The following is a 14,826-nucleotide window of genomic DNA, read 5'->3' on the forward strand; positions in this document are numbered from 1 at the left end:
GCTGTCAGCCAGGTGGCTGGTCTTCTCCAACATATGGCAGATCAGGTGAATCTTGTCTGCTGTTCCTGTCCTGCCAGCAGCAGGAGGATGCCAGCAGGAGACACTCCATACACTCACCAAACTGGACAAAACTGGGGATTCTGTCCTTTGTGAAATAAGAGATATTTCATAAATGTTTCATTCAGAGCTGAACCCAAAAGCTGGAAATAGGTATTTCTCCCCCTGCAGAAGAAATGCTGAAGCATTTAATTCCATTTGATTGGAACAATTTTCCTTTTCAGTTTAAGACATTATACTGTAAGTTTATTGGCTAAGATTGTTTTTCTTTTTACACACACAACAGTGTGCCTGTTAACAACGGACAGCCCCAGAGGGTGAGAGTTTAAACTGAGCCCTCAACCCAGCATGATGGAAAAGGTAAAATCAAGTAAGGCTGGCAGCCATCTGACTTAATTATCTGGAGATTATCACAGGTGCTGTGCCACCTCTGAAGCCAGCCAGGGGATCCCGCTCTGTTTTCAGCACTTTGTTTGGTGGGATGCCCTGACTGAGGATGGACAGAGAGAGACAGTCACATATCATTGCAAATCCTTGATAGAACATTGACAGCCACATGCACAAGGACCAGAGACACACAGGTGCACATGCTGCATTATAGCCACAGCCTTCAGTTGCACATGCCAACATTATAAGGGAGGGAACTAGGAAGTGGCATTATACATTCAAAAAGTGAAAATTATCTTTTTACCAAGACATACTCACATGTAAAATACATCTCCCTGAACTATTCATCAACTCTGACAATTCTATAATTACACTGACATCATCTCTTGAGGAGTGATGTGCAGAGACATGCAGGTTGCTGTACTGAGCATGCATATGCCTGACTTCAACAATATCTCTTTTCTTTGTAATACCCTAAATAATCACATAATAATTATAAACACACAGGTCCTCAAGATCTTGAATTTAGTGTTCTCTTTCTTCCACACTGTTGGAAGTACCAAAGAGATTCTAAACCCAAGATCTGAGAAGATTGTGTGAAGGAAAGGACAGAGGTTAAATATGCCACCTTTAAAGAAAAATGTTCTAAGCAAGTTTCCACAGTCAGTTACAGAAATCAAAGCCACTAATGTCAGAACAGCCTACACTTCCCTCATGGTAGCAGCAGGAGTCATTTGGGCTTTCACTTGTGGTCTTTAAACAGTTTTAGTGATGTCTTTCAAGAGGTTTTAGACATATTACATACAACAAGTCAAAACTTCCACTGAAGTTAACAGGATTCCCATAAAAATAACAGAAAAAGTACAGCTTGCCAACTGCTGAGTTCTTTTTCTAACTCTGGAAGCAAACAGAAGATGTTAGTGCTTGTAAGGGGTGTTGGGCTCTAGGACAAAGTGGTAGAGGTAAGGCTGCAGAGACAGCACCTCTGCAAAACTAATGGGATCTTTCTCCAACGCTAGAAAAGGATCAGGAAAAATAAATCCCAAAGCCAGTAAGATTACGAACAACCCTCTAAAGTGAAGACAATCCTGTCAGAATAATTATTAATGTAAACTGGCTAGGGTTTTTCACTCCAAAGGAGTTACATCATCACATCCACACCTCACAGAAATCATCTGAGAGTGCCAGATCAGTGTAAATTATATGCACTAAATAATATTTTAACTTTATGTATTCTACTACTTTCAACTTCATACTGTCAGTTTAAGTTTGACATTTAAGTACTAGAATTATTTATTTTATACTCAATTTAACTCAGTCTCCAGCAATTTATGGATATCACCCAAGTCAGAGGCAAAAAGCAAAAGTTTAGAGACAATCCTCTGCCCCTAAAATACTTAAAAGGACAAAACTGAGTTTTGTCTCTGAATTCTCCTAAATAAAGCAGATCAATCACATTTTCAAACCAATAGTTATCTCTTTTTTGGACAACAGATTTATCAAGGTAAATCACTCTGTAGAATTTTTTCCCATATCAATATCTTACTCCAACCTAAATTTAAATTTTTGCAGATTTAGAAATTAATTTAACACTGAAACTAGGAGTATTTTACTAATAAACACCAAAAAAGGCTCATATAACGCTGTCTGAGAGCATGAAGATGACTTAAGAGTTCAAGAGGACTCCAACCTTTCCATAGAAGCAAAACCACCTGAAAGGCTGTAGAAGTACTGAGCAGGCTCAGGTGGCAGCTCCATTCACAGCATTAGAGCATCACCAAGAAATGCCAAGCGGGAGCACTGCTGGATAGCAGGGACAGCGCAGGGCACCTGCCACACCAAGCAGATGTTTAAAAAAACACTTGCACTTGCAAGCAGACACAGCAGGAACACAGGGGATCATGCTACCCCAGAAAACACATCTTCACACACACACAGCGCCACACAAATATCTGGCACTACACAGAGGTGATACTAACTTGGCAGCGGTGTTGGTTATGACCTAGAAGAAGAGAAAGAGAACAAACAACATCAAAACCAACCACACAGAAAAAAAAAGTCAATAGTCTGTAGACTGCAAAGGGCAAAAGATATTTACAAAAGATCACTACAGCTCTTCTCAGACCATCTACAAATAAGAATGAAAAGTAAATGTATGCCTAAAAACCCCAACATGATTAAGAAAGGAAAAAATGCAGGGATTATAACTGATCCACCAGGACTTAGTGGGGTATAATAGCATTTTGGCTGACCCTCTAACATGATTGCATTGCTGTGCATCCTCAGAAGTACTACTACCAAAGTGAAAGGAGGAGGGATCAGAGGGAACAAAAAAAAAAGATTTTCAGAGTATAGTATTTTCTCATCTGAAAATAGCAAATGAGTGGTAGAGACTATATTTTTCTCTTAAATATTGAATATTCAGGGATGAAGTCTGTTCTTCTCAGGACACCCTCAGAGTTGGTTTTGCAAGACTGATTTTTAAGTCTTTTGCATGCTGGAGAAGATTCAAAGGATATACTGGTAAATGTTTTAAATCTAAACCTAAAGAAAATGCCTATGTATATAACAAAGCATTTGCCTAGATATGGCTACACCTACATCATGCCAAGAGGAGTGTAAGCCAATAAACTTTGGAATAGTCATTCCTAATGTATTCCACATGAAATGAAGCAAGCTGCACATTACATGTTTTTAGGGATATCCATATCAGGATACTTTATTCCATCTGGTATGTGTACAGTATGAAAAAAAGGTATGTTCACACTCCATTCCTGCATCTCTGCATAAACCAGCGATGGTGCTTGCACAGTAATTCCAAAGTACTGTAACACAGGATAAAGCTGGGAGTGCAGAGCTGAATGTGCTCAGGCTGGATGACAGTGCTCTTCCCAATAACTCTTTACGGTGGGTTGTACAAATAGCAGTAATGAGCTGTGATGCTTATTTAACTCTTTTTTTGGCTCCCCAAAGCTTGGAATACCCACAATTCTGCTCTTTTCTTAGTTAAAATTAATCATATTTTGTGCAAAATAAAGAAGAAGAGATCCAGGGTCAGTCAAGAAACTTTTCTTCTTACTTAGCTGCATGGAATGTTGCTAACAGAACTGGGCACTGAGGATTCCACTTTGCTGCTGTGACATTTCTGTATCTGGGACTGATACAAAATACGGGACAGCAAAGTTACACTGTTAAGAGAAACATTCCAAGTGGATCTGGCCCCTCCTGCTTTTTCCTTGCAGAACCTTTGATATTACTGCTTCTTCCTACATATGATGCTTTTGCCTTGGCTCATCCAACAGCACTTTTCATGACCAAATGAATTTGACCAATTTGACGCTAATAAGCCAAAGCTGCAGTAAAGGCTTTGCACTTCTGCCTTTCCATGGTAAAGCAATCACAGATCACCTCTGCAGCTACTGGTCAGACTCTCCAACTTGAAAATATTCTTCCAGCTTTATAAACACTACATAAAGCTAAATGTATCAGTCTCTTACAGAGACTATATCCATATATATATCCTACATCAATTTTAGGTGTGTGTGGGACAGCTGGACCCTCATTTACAATGAAACCAAGTGTAATGGTATAATTTTTAGACTCACCCAGGCTTCTACTGTACATCTAAAACAACATTTTCAAGGCAGAACTACCAAAACCCTAAAACACACTTTAATTAAAGGAATATAAAAGTATGTCCAGAGAAAAGAAACATTATGTGCACACAATAAGAACATCTCAGCTGTCACGTCTCAGTAAAGACTTCTGAGATATGAAGAGGCTGCTTCCTTCAAAAACAGTAAAGCTTTGCTTTCTCCTTATGTTTAGGATGTGATGAGAAAATTCTTCCCAGTTCAGAGCCACACATTATTTTAGTTTGATTCTATATAGGGACATGTCTGGGACACCCAGCTTGCTGCTCACAGAGGTCACACAGTAAGAGGCCAGTAATCCAAGCCACCTGGCACGTACTTGGGGGACAGGTATTTACTGCCCTTGACCTACAATGTGAAAAATAACTCAGGATGGAATGAAAGGGACGCACATGTTACAAACTATGACTCACTGTTCATATTTATTCATACACTCCAGAGCTTTCAGCACATCACGTTCCACACTCCTAACAGCCTATCTTATTTTTCACCTTGGGTCAGAGCGATAAAGCTTTAATGTAAAGTGTATCAGACAAACAGATACTTTGTTATTCTTCACAGATCAAGGAAATAATCTCAAAATTAATTTCAGCTTCTTGACAGGATTTTCCAAAGGGTTTAGCTAAACCTGTAACAGCAATACACACAATTCAGTTTAAATCATTTGGTGAAAAGGGCACAGAACTGAAACATACCTTAAGATCACTCCTCATGCTTGAACTTTGTCGCAGCTTTTACCATACAGCTAAGTGCATGTTTGTGAAAGCAAAATGAATTCCGTTTTGGAGCACCACAATATCACAACCATGTCGTATTACATGGTAAGAATGTTCCCAACAAAGACCAGAGCTAATTCTGCAGTGCTCACAGTGCTTCCTTATCCTCATACATGCACTGTGGGATTGAGATTATCAAGGATGCCACCAAGTCCCAAGATAATTACAGGTTCCATGTTTTCCTTCAAAGAGCAGGAAGCAAGATGGATAACAGTCAAGTGGGAGTGGGAATGATAGCACTATTGAGCTCTGAATTTTCTCTGCATGTCAACAGAGATGTACAGTTCTCTAAATCTCAGAGAAGTTACCTGACAAGACACATTTATTTAGTGCTTCTGGGCTCTTTCATCTTTTCAGCATGTTCCTGCACTGCAGGATAAGGGTTTTTTTTACTTGTTTGTTCATCGGTGTTACAAATGGTAAAGGCACATAGCAGTTCCCTAAAATTTCCTTCAAACTGAATAGAAAGGCTGACACTGACTTTGGTGAATGATGGATGCAGCTGTGTAGTAATTCTGATAACAGTCACAATGTTGAGCCATCCAAAATTCAGCCCCTTCACCCTCACCCCTGCAGGTATTAAGGAGGGTTATGAACACAGTGGAGAAAGACAACAAGATACACTCCCAGGAAACTCTGCATATTGAAATAAGAACTGGTGTTCTTCAGACAACAGGAAATTATGAGAGACGTATTCTGAGGTTTATTTTGCTGATCTTGCTTACTAACTGAAATAATTTTCTCTTAAACGGTAATTGCTTTACTTAATTAGCCAGTATGAGAAGGGAGGATAGAATTTTCTCAGATAAGTTAATTAGGATTGTTAATGTTAAGTGCTCAAGAGAGTGGCAGTGAATCATCGAAAACTGCTTGAATCATCTGGAACAGGTGTATAAGCTCTCTTAATAGGATGGAATATCCCTACTTTGCTACAACTTTAAACCTCTTGGTTTTACTTTTGCAAAGAGCTTCTGCAAAGGGATATAAAGTACTTGAAGATATGCATTTACTATCAGACCTTGAGTGGATTGCTGGAATTTTCTGGTTTTCCTTATGTAGCCAAGTCCCTAGTGTCAAAAAACCACTTTTCCCCATATTCTTATAAAGAAATTTATCTTCATTAAAAAAAAAAAAAACAAAAACAACAAAAAAAAAACCACAAACAAAAACACAACCACCAAAACCACAAACAAACTAAAAAATAAGATTTGTTTGATGATTTATACATGAAGGCAAAAACATTTAGGAAAACCTGTTTCTTACTGCTTTTTATCATGTACTGTAGTCCCGGCTTCTCACTTCACAAACCTACTAATAAAACAGAGGACCTGCAATATAGGAATATGGAAAACCCTGGCAGCATGGGATCAAACTATCTGGGCAGTATCTGGAGATCAGTCCTTGTTACCACAAAGTTAACATTAAAGCTAACAGATGCAAGACATTCTTCAAACCAGAGGATTCCAAATATTGCAGTTCTGACTCTTTTTGCATAGGAAAGCCAACACATTAGGGCAGGAATTGCAGCAGGACACTCCAGTAGCTGAGCATGTCAGATTTGCTGGTCAAAGCCATTTCTGTTTAGCAAAGTACCAAAGATCAGGTGTGGTTTATAGCAGCCGCTCTGATGTCTGGCAGCAGTACTGGGTTCTCTGAGACTCCCTGCATTAGTTAGAACTGCAGAGTGCCACACCCCTGAGATGATTACAGTTACTTCAGCCCCAGTGTTCCCCCTCATGCTCTGCTGACCATTGCCAATCCATGCTGCACTTCAGACACCAACAACCATTGTTCTGTAATGGCAATGTGGGTATGTTTTGGGGGCTACTGGAAAATGTAATGATTGATCCAGACCTTAATCACAGTTGCCAGAAAACGCACAGTAGGGTAAGCACCATTACATTCATTGTTCAGCAAGTTCAATACTTATTGAAATAATTAAAGATGTTACCATGTTACCTACCCTCTAGGAAGTCCACCTTCCGAAGCCCTTCGGTTGAGACTCAATTTATGCATCTCAGCCATTTCCCTCAGGGTCTCTGCCGAGTAAAGGCCAATGGGGTTGTTATACTGCCTTGCAGGGCTCAGCTGGTGCGCAGGGCTACTGCCACCAGCCCCGGCAGGGCTTGCTTTGGAACCTAAAGCGCTCTTGGCAGGTGAAATGTCAGGAGTCACAGACTGAGAGGACATGGAAGATCTAACTGTGGTAGTCTTTAGGTAGGAAGAGCTATTTGAAAGGCTGATCTCTTGCTGGTTGAGGTAGCCTGAAAATGTTCCATTGGTTGCTAAAACACTACCCATAGGCCCAGTCGCTGTGTTAGTTAGAGGGCTGAAGTCTGTTCTGTTGCCATTGATTTCCCAAGCAGGTTCCTGTAGCAGCAAACATGCAGGCCAAGGAAAGAAAAAAAGAAAAGAGCAATCATAGAACACATGCAAAAATAACATATCTGCAATTAATGCTGTAAACACAGCCATAAACTAGCAATAAATAGATTGGAGCCAGAGCATTCAAACTTTCAGGGAAGATTTTCAACAAAGAAATGCATTGTTTCAAAAAAACAGAAGCAAAACCAACTCAAGCTTTTTTTTTACTAGGTTTTAGTTGAAATCAACAAACAAAGCTTAACATTAAGAGAGTCTAGTCAACCTCACAGCAATAATTTCACATTAGGTAACATTGTCCATTAATTTCTAGGATAATTAAGAAATCTTTAAAAAAAAGTCTTGAGGTAAGAATAATTTTAGATCATGTACAACCATAAAAGTCAATGCCATTATTATAAAGACACAACGATTCTAAACCACACCATTCTGTTTTCTATGAGTGCACTTGAAGTTATGGAAGTTATGCACTGCTTTCCTGGGCTCTGGTTCATGCTGATCAGGCCATGCAGCAGGGTTAGCAGAGACATCAACACGATTTGAGGACATGAACTGCTCCACAAAGATGTTGCTCCTATGTTGATGGTTCCTGCTTAATTTCCTTTTGAGGGAATGTGTGCTTGCGTATGTAGGTGTGTGTGTGATGCTACAGTCCTGTCCCAGATAATATTCCTAACTGGGACAGCAGGAAGTCTTGCTTTAGCCAAAGGAATCTCTCCTACAACACCTATACCCATAGAAGTCTGTGCTTGTGCTCAGATCCAAAACAACCTACCAAAAACTTATCCTGGAAAAACACAGTCCAACACTTAAGTTTCCTAAATGGTTCACTATGAATGCTCCTTAGTGAAACCAAAAGAAGAGGTGGTATCAAAAAAGAAAAATGCTCACAGCAAAGAGGCCCAGTAACGCTGGCTACTTGCTGCAGCTGAGGGACAGGGACAGGCAGGGGACATCAGCCTGAAGCAGGAATGGAACTCACAATCTGGCCTCAATGACAGCCAGTTCAAGAGCAGGTGGTGGCCTGTAGTGATGTTTTGCCTCATTCACCAGCTATTCAATCATCATCTTTAACACCTTGCACTCATCTACCCACAGCCTTGCATGAAATATAGGCCTGAGAATAATTTGGCCTCTAATTCTATACTTTTGCTAGTATTGGTTATCATTAATGTATTTTATTAATTTTGATACTATGGTTCATGAGAAAAATAAATATTTCTATTGCCTTTTTGGTTTTTCTAGATTGCATGTATAAATTTAGGGAGTATACATTTGAAAAAAAAATCAAGATAATATGCCTTGATTAATTAAAATTTATTGAAAAAAACCCTAAAGGTCTAAGGACCTAAATAATCATAACATTAAACACATTTAAGACATTTTGAATCAAAAATATAAAGCAGATAAAATTAACTAAGATAATTTTTCTTAGTTACTGATAAACAGGAAGAGATTTTAGCTGGCATTAATAGCTGCCCAAGGCTGTAAAAACAGATAATCCTAAAAGCATTTTCAGACCGTTCTTTTTTAAATAAATGCATTTGCAAGACATACTTTGGTCATTATACCCTGACACTGAAAACAGCAAACAATCCTTTCCAGTGGCCTACTGAAAGCTTCCGGATAGCATTAAATAATCAGAACACAGGGGTTCTCTCTAAAAATGTGTTCAAAAAGAGGCACAAATGCACAAGGCCATGTTCAAAAATCAAGTAATCACTTGGGCAAACTAATTTTACATGCCAGCACAGAGAGACAAAACGATTATTAATAAAAAATAAACACAGAGGTAATAGAAAAGAAAAAGGATATGCTGGAGTTGAATTAATTTGTTGCCCTGAAAACTCTGTGGCTTTTAGTTAACTGTGGGTTTTTTCCTATGCCAAAACAAAAGGAAATGCAAGGAGAGTTGATCATAAAGTGTCAGTTTCAACTGCTAATGAGAGAAATACCACATATTTCCCTAGCCCTAATGCATTTTCATAGTCTTGGTGTTACCAGACAGTAACAATAAGCAAAAGGGAAAGTTACAGGACAGTGGTAAATAACAATGGCTGATGATTTTGCTCCCTTTTGGCACGAATAGAATTCTGGGTTTGCTCCTCAAACAATCTCTAGCTGGAATACCAGCATCCTGGCAAATCAGCATTAGAATTCTCAAGAACCCAGCAGAGTCAGGTTAGTAATCTCCATCTTGACTTCATATTTTGGATAGTTTTAGCGTAGTTGTTTTCCCTGTGTTGGGGCGTGGAGGAGAATGGATGAAACAGGAAGTGTCTAAGGGAGCAGCTGTATTACTTCTTCTAAAGAACTGCTGCCCCATCATCAGCATATTTAGCTCTTCCCTTTTGTGACTAACAAATAGTTCTTTAATTCAGTTTATTCCTGGGAGAATATTGCAGAATTATTTTTTGTCTCCAGTTCAGTGTCAAAATCAGATCAATGCAGAGTTTCTGAACCCATTTCTGACTCTGAAGGGCAAATGCCTAATACTGAGCAGCAGCACTGAGCTTTCAGCATTGCATCACATGAAATGCAGCCAACAGTAACAAACGTTCCCCTGTTCCCCATCTCTCATCCCATTCTGTTTCAGTGGCTGGAAAAGCAAGCTGACATTTCCAGCTCTGGGATTCTGATGCTACCCCTCCAGCCGACCAGGAGAGGAGGCTGTGACACTGAGCAATGGGCTTCCCTCCAGAAAGATGCTGGGATTGTACAGCAATCCCATACTGCAGGAGAAAACTGCGTTATGTCAGGGAATGAGCTTAAAACTAATAAACGTAGAGGAGTCTCAAACCTTTTGAAATAGAAGGGAGCTAGGAATCAGTTCAAATTCCATTCTGAAATATTATTATTTCTTTATAAGAATCCAGTCATTTATGAAAATGAAAGGCAAATGTTCCTTCTTATGGATCAGGAAAGCGAGAAAAAAATTTCTACTGAGAGATACAAGACCAGGTTTTGCAGGTCCTTTCCCTTTGACAGCTCATTTTCTATTTATCTATTGCTGTGACCCTACAGCCATTACTCACCTCTTGCATGTCTGGGAGAACAATTTTAACAGTACACCAGTGAATTTGACCAGTCAACCTACTCAAGAAGCAATCATTGCTCTAAATTTTTTTAGAGGAAAAAGGGAACGGAGGCACCATGGCACTGAATGACTCTGCTCAAAGACATGGTCAAACTGCTTTTGGCTGAGTCAGATCCCTTCATCCTATACTCAACTTAAAAAAAGTCAATCATCCCCATCTATTTTCTTTTAGACACACACAGGCTCCCAAATTTGGCAGGAAACAAACCATAAATATGATGAGATCCTCACTGGGACTCCAAAATAAGTGTGCTCAGTACTGTTTCACGGAACGCACAACACATAGCCACATTATTAGAATTAACAAGGTTGTCAATACCTTCATGCAAATTGACAAATGTTAAAGCCATGCTTAGCCCTAAAGCTCCAGCTTGAATATTTTGAACTGCACTGAGCTGAATCTTCACTTGTGTTTTGTCCCCTTTGAAGAGCTGCAGGAACTCACTGACTGATTGATGGCTCAGTTTAAATCCTTGGACTCAAGCTTACTCTTATTGTTATTTGAATGCTTTCAACATTAACTATGCCCTTTCTTCCAGCTATGCCCCACCTGCACAAAAGACTACACTAAATCAAAAAGATGTGACTAAACTAAATGAAAATTGCTTCTAGTTTGAGATTTATGTCAGATATAGTGAAACTGAAAATCAACCAAACCTTATTTCCAATAATAACCCTACATCCTTATGGTTGCAGAACCTCTATCACCTATAACATTGATCAGGTTTGTGAAGAAATGACTGATCTTGGTGGTAAAAAGTTTGCGTGCCTCCCTAAAACAAAAATAAAAACAATGAAAGAAGAAGTGCATGCTTAAAAATTAGTGGAAGCTGCAATCACATCAGCAATAACATACAAGAGTATTTATGGTTGTAACTAGACTTTGAAGTTGCACATGCAGAATGTTTAGCTAACATTGCCATGCTTTAACCTTAACCAGAGAAGGGTGAGGAAAGCTTCTCTTGATGTATGAGGATGACACTGTCACAACTGTCTTGTAAAGCAGTTTTTTGCTGATATTTAAAAAATATCATCAAATTCGTTTTATGTGAACCATCAGTCTAAATACTGTCAAGCAGAGGTGTGGAGGTGACTTCTGCCTGTGTTACACAGAATTCTTCATTTCTACAGTGATACTGTTACCAGGAATAATAAAAGGACAAGCAAAGAAGCCTTGGTTTTAGAGTGTATTTACTGTAACACACTTTACTGCCATATCAACAAGACACTGTTTCTATCAATTAAGGATTTTTAGTTTGGATTTCGAGACTTCTCTGGTGGCTCAATGTTCTTTTCTCCCTTCCAAACAACCTGAAGAGAAGAATTCTTCTTCACTTAAAACTTACTGTTGTCTATTAGCATAGACAAGTGACACAAGTGCCACTCCTCTTGACCTGCAAAGGGTCCTCCTTCTCCAGCACTCTAATGCTACCTCCTCCTTCCCCTGAGTCAATGACCCTACACCTAAGATCTTCCTAAATACTGCAAGATAACCCGTTTCCCACCATACCTTCCCCTGCATGCCGCCCTTTTCCTCCGGCAAGGTCCCAGTAATTCTCTTTTCCAGCTGCTGGTACTGCCTGTAGCCTGTTCAGAAAAGGCTGCCTCCAGCAGCTCCTACAAGCCCTTCCTGAGCACCTTGCACAGAACTTTCAAATGTATGACAGCAAGCTTCTGAGAATGGGTGGAGTCCTTTGAGCCTCGTCTCTCTCTGAAGGATTAGAATAGGAAATGTAAAGTGTGTTTTTGGCTTTCATGCCTAGGGGTCTTTTAGGACCTTCAAGAAACCCCTGCAGTGGTTAAAGTTAACTTTTCTATACAGTAGATAGTTAAGAGAGGAAAGTATTTTTTGTGGTAAACAGCTTTGAAGCATGGTATGGCAGCAATTTTAAAACTAACACTTGGCAAGGAAGAAATGCACCTAAAATGCACCTAAAAGAGTAACAAAAATCCAATGCATATGTGCCTATTGAGGAAGGAGACAAAATCTGCATACCTGTGCAGGTGCCATAAAGCCCTAAAAGGTAGGTGTCAATCTTGTGTTGCTGAGTAACTCTGGTAAGATAGATCAGCTCACTGCCTTGAACACTAACAGCGTTCTGGGTGGGTCTTCGGGGAAAAGGAGAACTCCTTCCCCTTCCTGTCTCTATAACTTTGCTGGTGCAGCCAAAAACCAGTTTAACCAAAATAATGATCCATCACTTTTGTTTTAGGAATTTCATAGTACTGTTTGGTGACTCTTCCAATAAGTTCCTCCAAGATAACTTTAATAAAATCATGATATAAGCAGAAACAACTCTGCGCAAGATAAATTCTTGATTTCATCTTCGTTTGTCAAAAAAGTTTACAAGATCCAGTCTGAAATAATATTATTTCTGCCTCAACTAACAAATGGCCAGTCAGGTTAATTTAAAATTTCACAAAATAAAATTGAATCAAACTATTCCCCACAGGTGCATTCTCTTCTGCTACTTTGAACCTATTTGCAGCAGTTTCAGGGATGATGTTACCATCTGTGCTCTGAATTTGGAAAGCATACTGTTTATAAAAATTACTTAAGATTGATCTACAGAAGCTGGAACTGTCAAAAACACTAGAAAATCATCTAATTCCCTACATATTTTATCTTCAGTGTTTTTTATTTATGTGCATGCTAGGAATGAAACTGGCACTGACAGCAGGAATAAGTTGCAACAATGGAAACTTCAGCTCCTGTCCATTTATCTAATCAAATGCATCAGCAATACAAATGTCCTACCCAGAGCTTGAGCCTAGGGATATATACAGCATCTTTCAGGTACCCTTGCTCCTCAGTGTCTCCAAAGATACAGAAGATGAGTTGCCAGGTACAGTCAGTGTTTATTCTAAAATGAACATTTATTTTATGAAAGATGATGTGCTTTGACAATGGCAACCAGGCCATTCATTTCCTCTGCCACTTGCTGTTATTCATTAAATTGACTTATCCTCTTTATTTTTTATTCTCAGGTCTTCTGAATTCTATGATAAGAACACTATATGATGCAGGTTTTCAAATGTCCTCATTGTCCTCTTTCCAAATCAGTGTCATTTCAATTGCAGACAGCATGTGCACAGACTGAGGCATAGTCTAATGATCTCCCCAACAATCTACAAAAGCAAATGTAGATTTCAAGAAGCTTTAGTGGATTCTTGCAGCCTAGATGAAAACAGTTGCTCAGAATTGGTCGGACCAAATCACATCAGAGGATAGCTGGATGCTTTGGTCCTGCTAATCAGAAATTAGCAAAATACAGATCACTAATACATTGCCTTGCAGCAATTTTCCTGTCTGTGCATTCATTCAATGTTTAATTATTTGGAGCAGGCAAAAGCTATTTCCTGTAATAGATATTTACCTTCAGCACAGCAGATAAAAATAGTATTCACTTTGGCTGAGGACAAACATGTCACTTACCTTCTGATGGGGAATTACAGCCCTGGGAGAGTCAATTCTGGGAGCTGTGGTTGAAACCGGCACTGGGCGTTTGGATCTGGGAATAAAAAAAAAAAAAACAAAAACAGAAAATAAAAGAGATGTGCAATCTGCACTCCTGTTTTTCAGCTCTAATTTCATGGCAAAAGCTGCTACATTAGGACTGAAAGTTAAGCGTAGTCTAGACTTTTTCTGTTAATCATCAGGCTTTTCCTGCCTTCTCCTTTACAAAGATATTAAACGAGAGAAAAAGCTTGAGAAAGTTTCTCTGAATGATGAAAATCCACCAGTTACGGTAGCAACCTCTGACTTGGGAAATCATCTGTTTTCCAATACTTGTAACAAACTGCATTTTCATAGATGAAAGTCAGCCACAACTAGATAAATTCAAGTTTGGGTAGCACTCTGGAAAAAGAGACTTAAAGGTGTTTTAAAAATACAGAGGCTGAACTTCCGTGCTGAGGCATCTCAACTCCTCAAAAGATTTAATAGCTTAAACTATATAACTACAACTACAATTACTTAAACCTCTCTTCAGGAGGAAACATGGGCTTCATTCCAGACATTTGAGTTTCACAATGAGCAGAACACTACTGAATTAGCCACTCCAGATGCCTGTCTTCCACCTGACAAATATATGTCCTTGATGCTTTAAAAAGCCCAAAATAACCCCCACTAAAATGTTCTGAAAATATACAGTTCTTCCTTTCACTGGGATAACAAAGAAAGCACAGTGGCAAATGTCATCTGAAGCACTTCTAGGATGCCCAGGTAAGTGAAGATGTAGTTGTGGGAGGTGCTGAGAGAATCTGCCTAGTGGTGACAGTTCTCTGAAATCTTTCCAGTACATAAGGGATAACGAGAAAAAAGGAAATGAAAACCAAAAGAGTAAAAGAATCAGAATTATACAAGTAATATCCCATTTCCAACATACACATCAGGATTATGCCTCAAATTCTAATCTTGAAAAAGTACATTTCAAAATAAGGACAGGTAAAAAATGAAATAAAAATACTTAAA

At 39.0% G+C, this 14,826-nt stretch overlaps 2 protein-coding genes across 7 annotated transcripts in view; one reads left to right on the forward strand and one right to left on the reverse strand.

Annotated features, from left to right (window-relative positions):
* The window catches only part of MMRN2 (multimerin 2), a 207,640-nt gene that overhangs the window by 156,791 nt on the left and 36,023 nt on the right, over positions 1–14,826 (forward strand). The gene's annotated exons all lie outside the window — the stretch shown is intronic.
* Positions 1–14,826, reverse strand: part of LDB3 (LIM domain binding 3) — a 104,254-nt gene that overhangs the window by 46,691 nt on the left and 42,737 nt on the right. For 4 of the 6 annotated variants that reach the window (XM_066324205.1, XM_066324204.1, XM_066324207.1 and 1 more), the window contains exons 3-4: positions 13,789–13,864; positions 2,424–2,446 (exon numbers count right to left, since the gene is read on the reverse strand). In XM_066324205.1, coding sequence (XP_066180302.1) covers positions 2,424–2,446; positions 13,789–13,864 — 99 coding nt within the window. Of the gene's footprint in view, positions 1–2,423; positions 2,447–6,836; positions 7,244–13,788; positions 13,865–14,826 lie in introns of all 6 variants that reach the window. The other 2 variants (XM_066324202.1, XM_066324203.1) reach the window with 1 other exon arrangement.

This window comes from Sylvia atricapilla, chromosome 8 (assembly GCF_009819655.1).
Source record: "Sylvia atricapilla isolate bSylAtr1 chromosome 8, bSylAtr1.pri, whole genome shotgun sequence".
Taxonomy (NCBI): Eukaryota; Metazoa; Chordata; class Aves; order Passeriformes; family Sylviidae; genus Sylvia; species Sylvia atricapilla.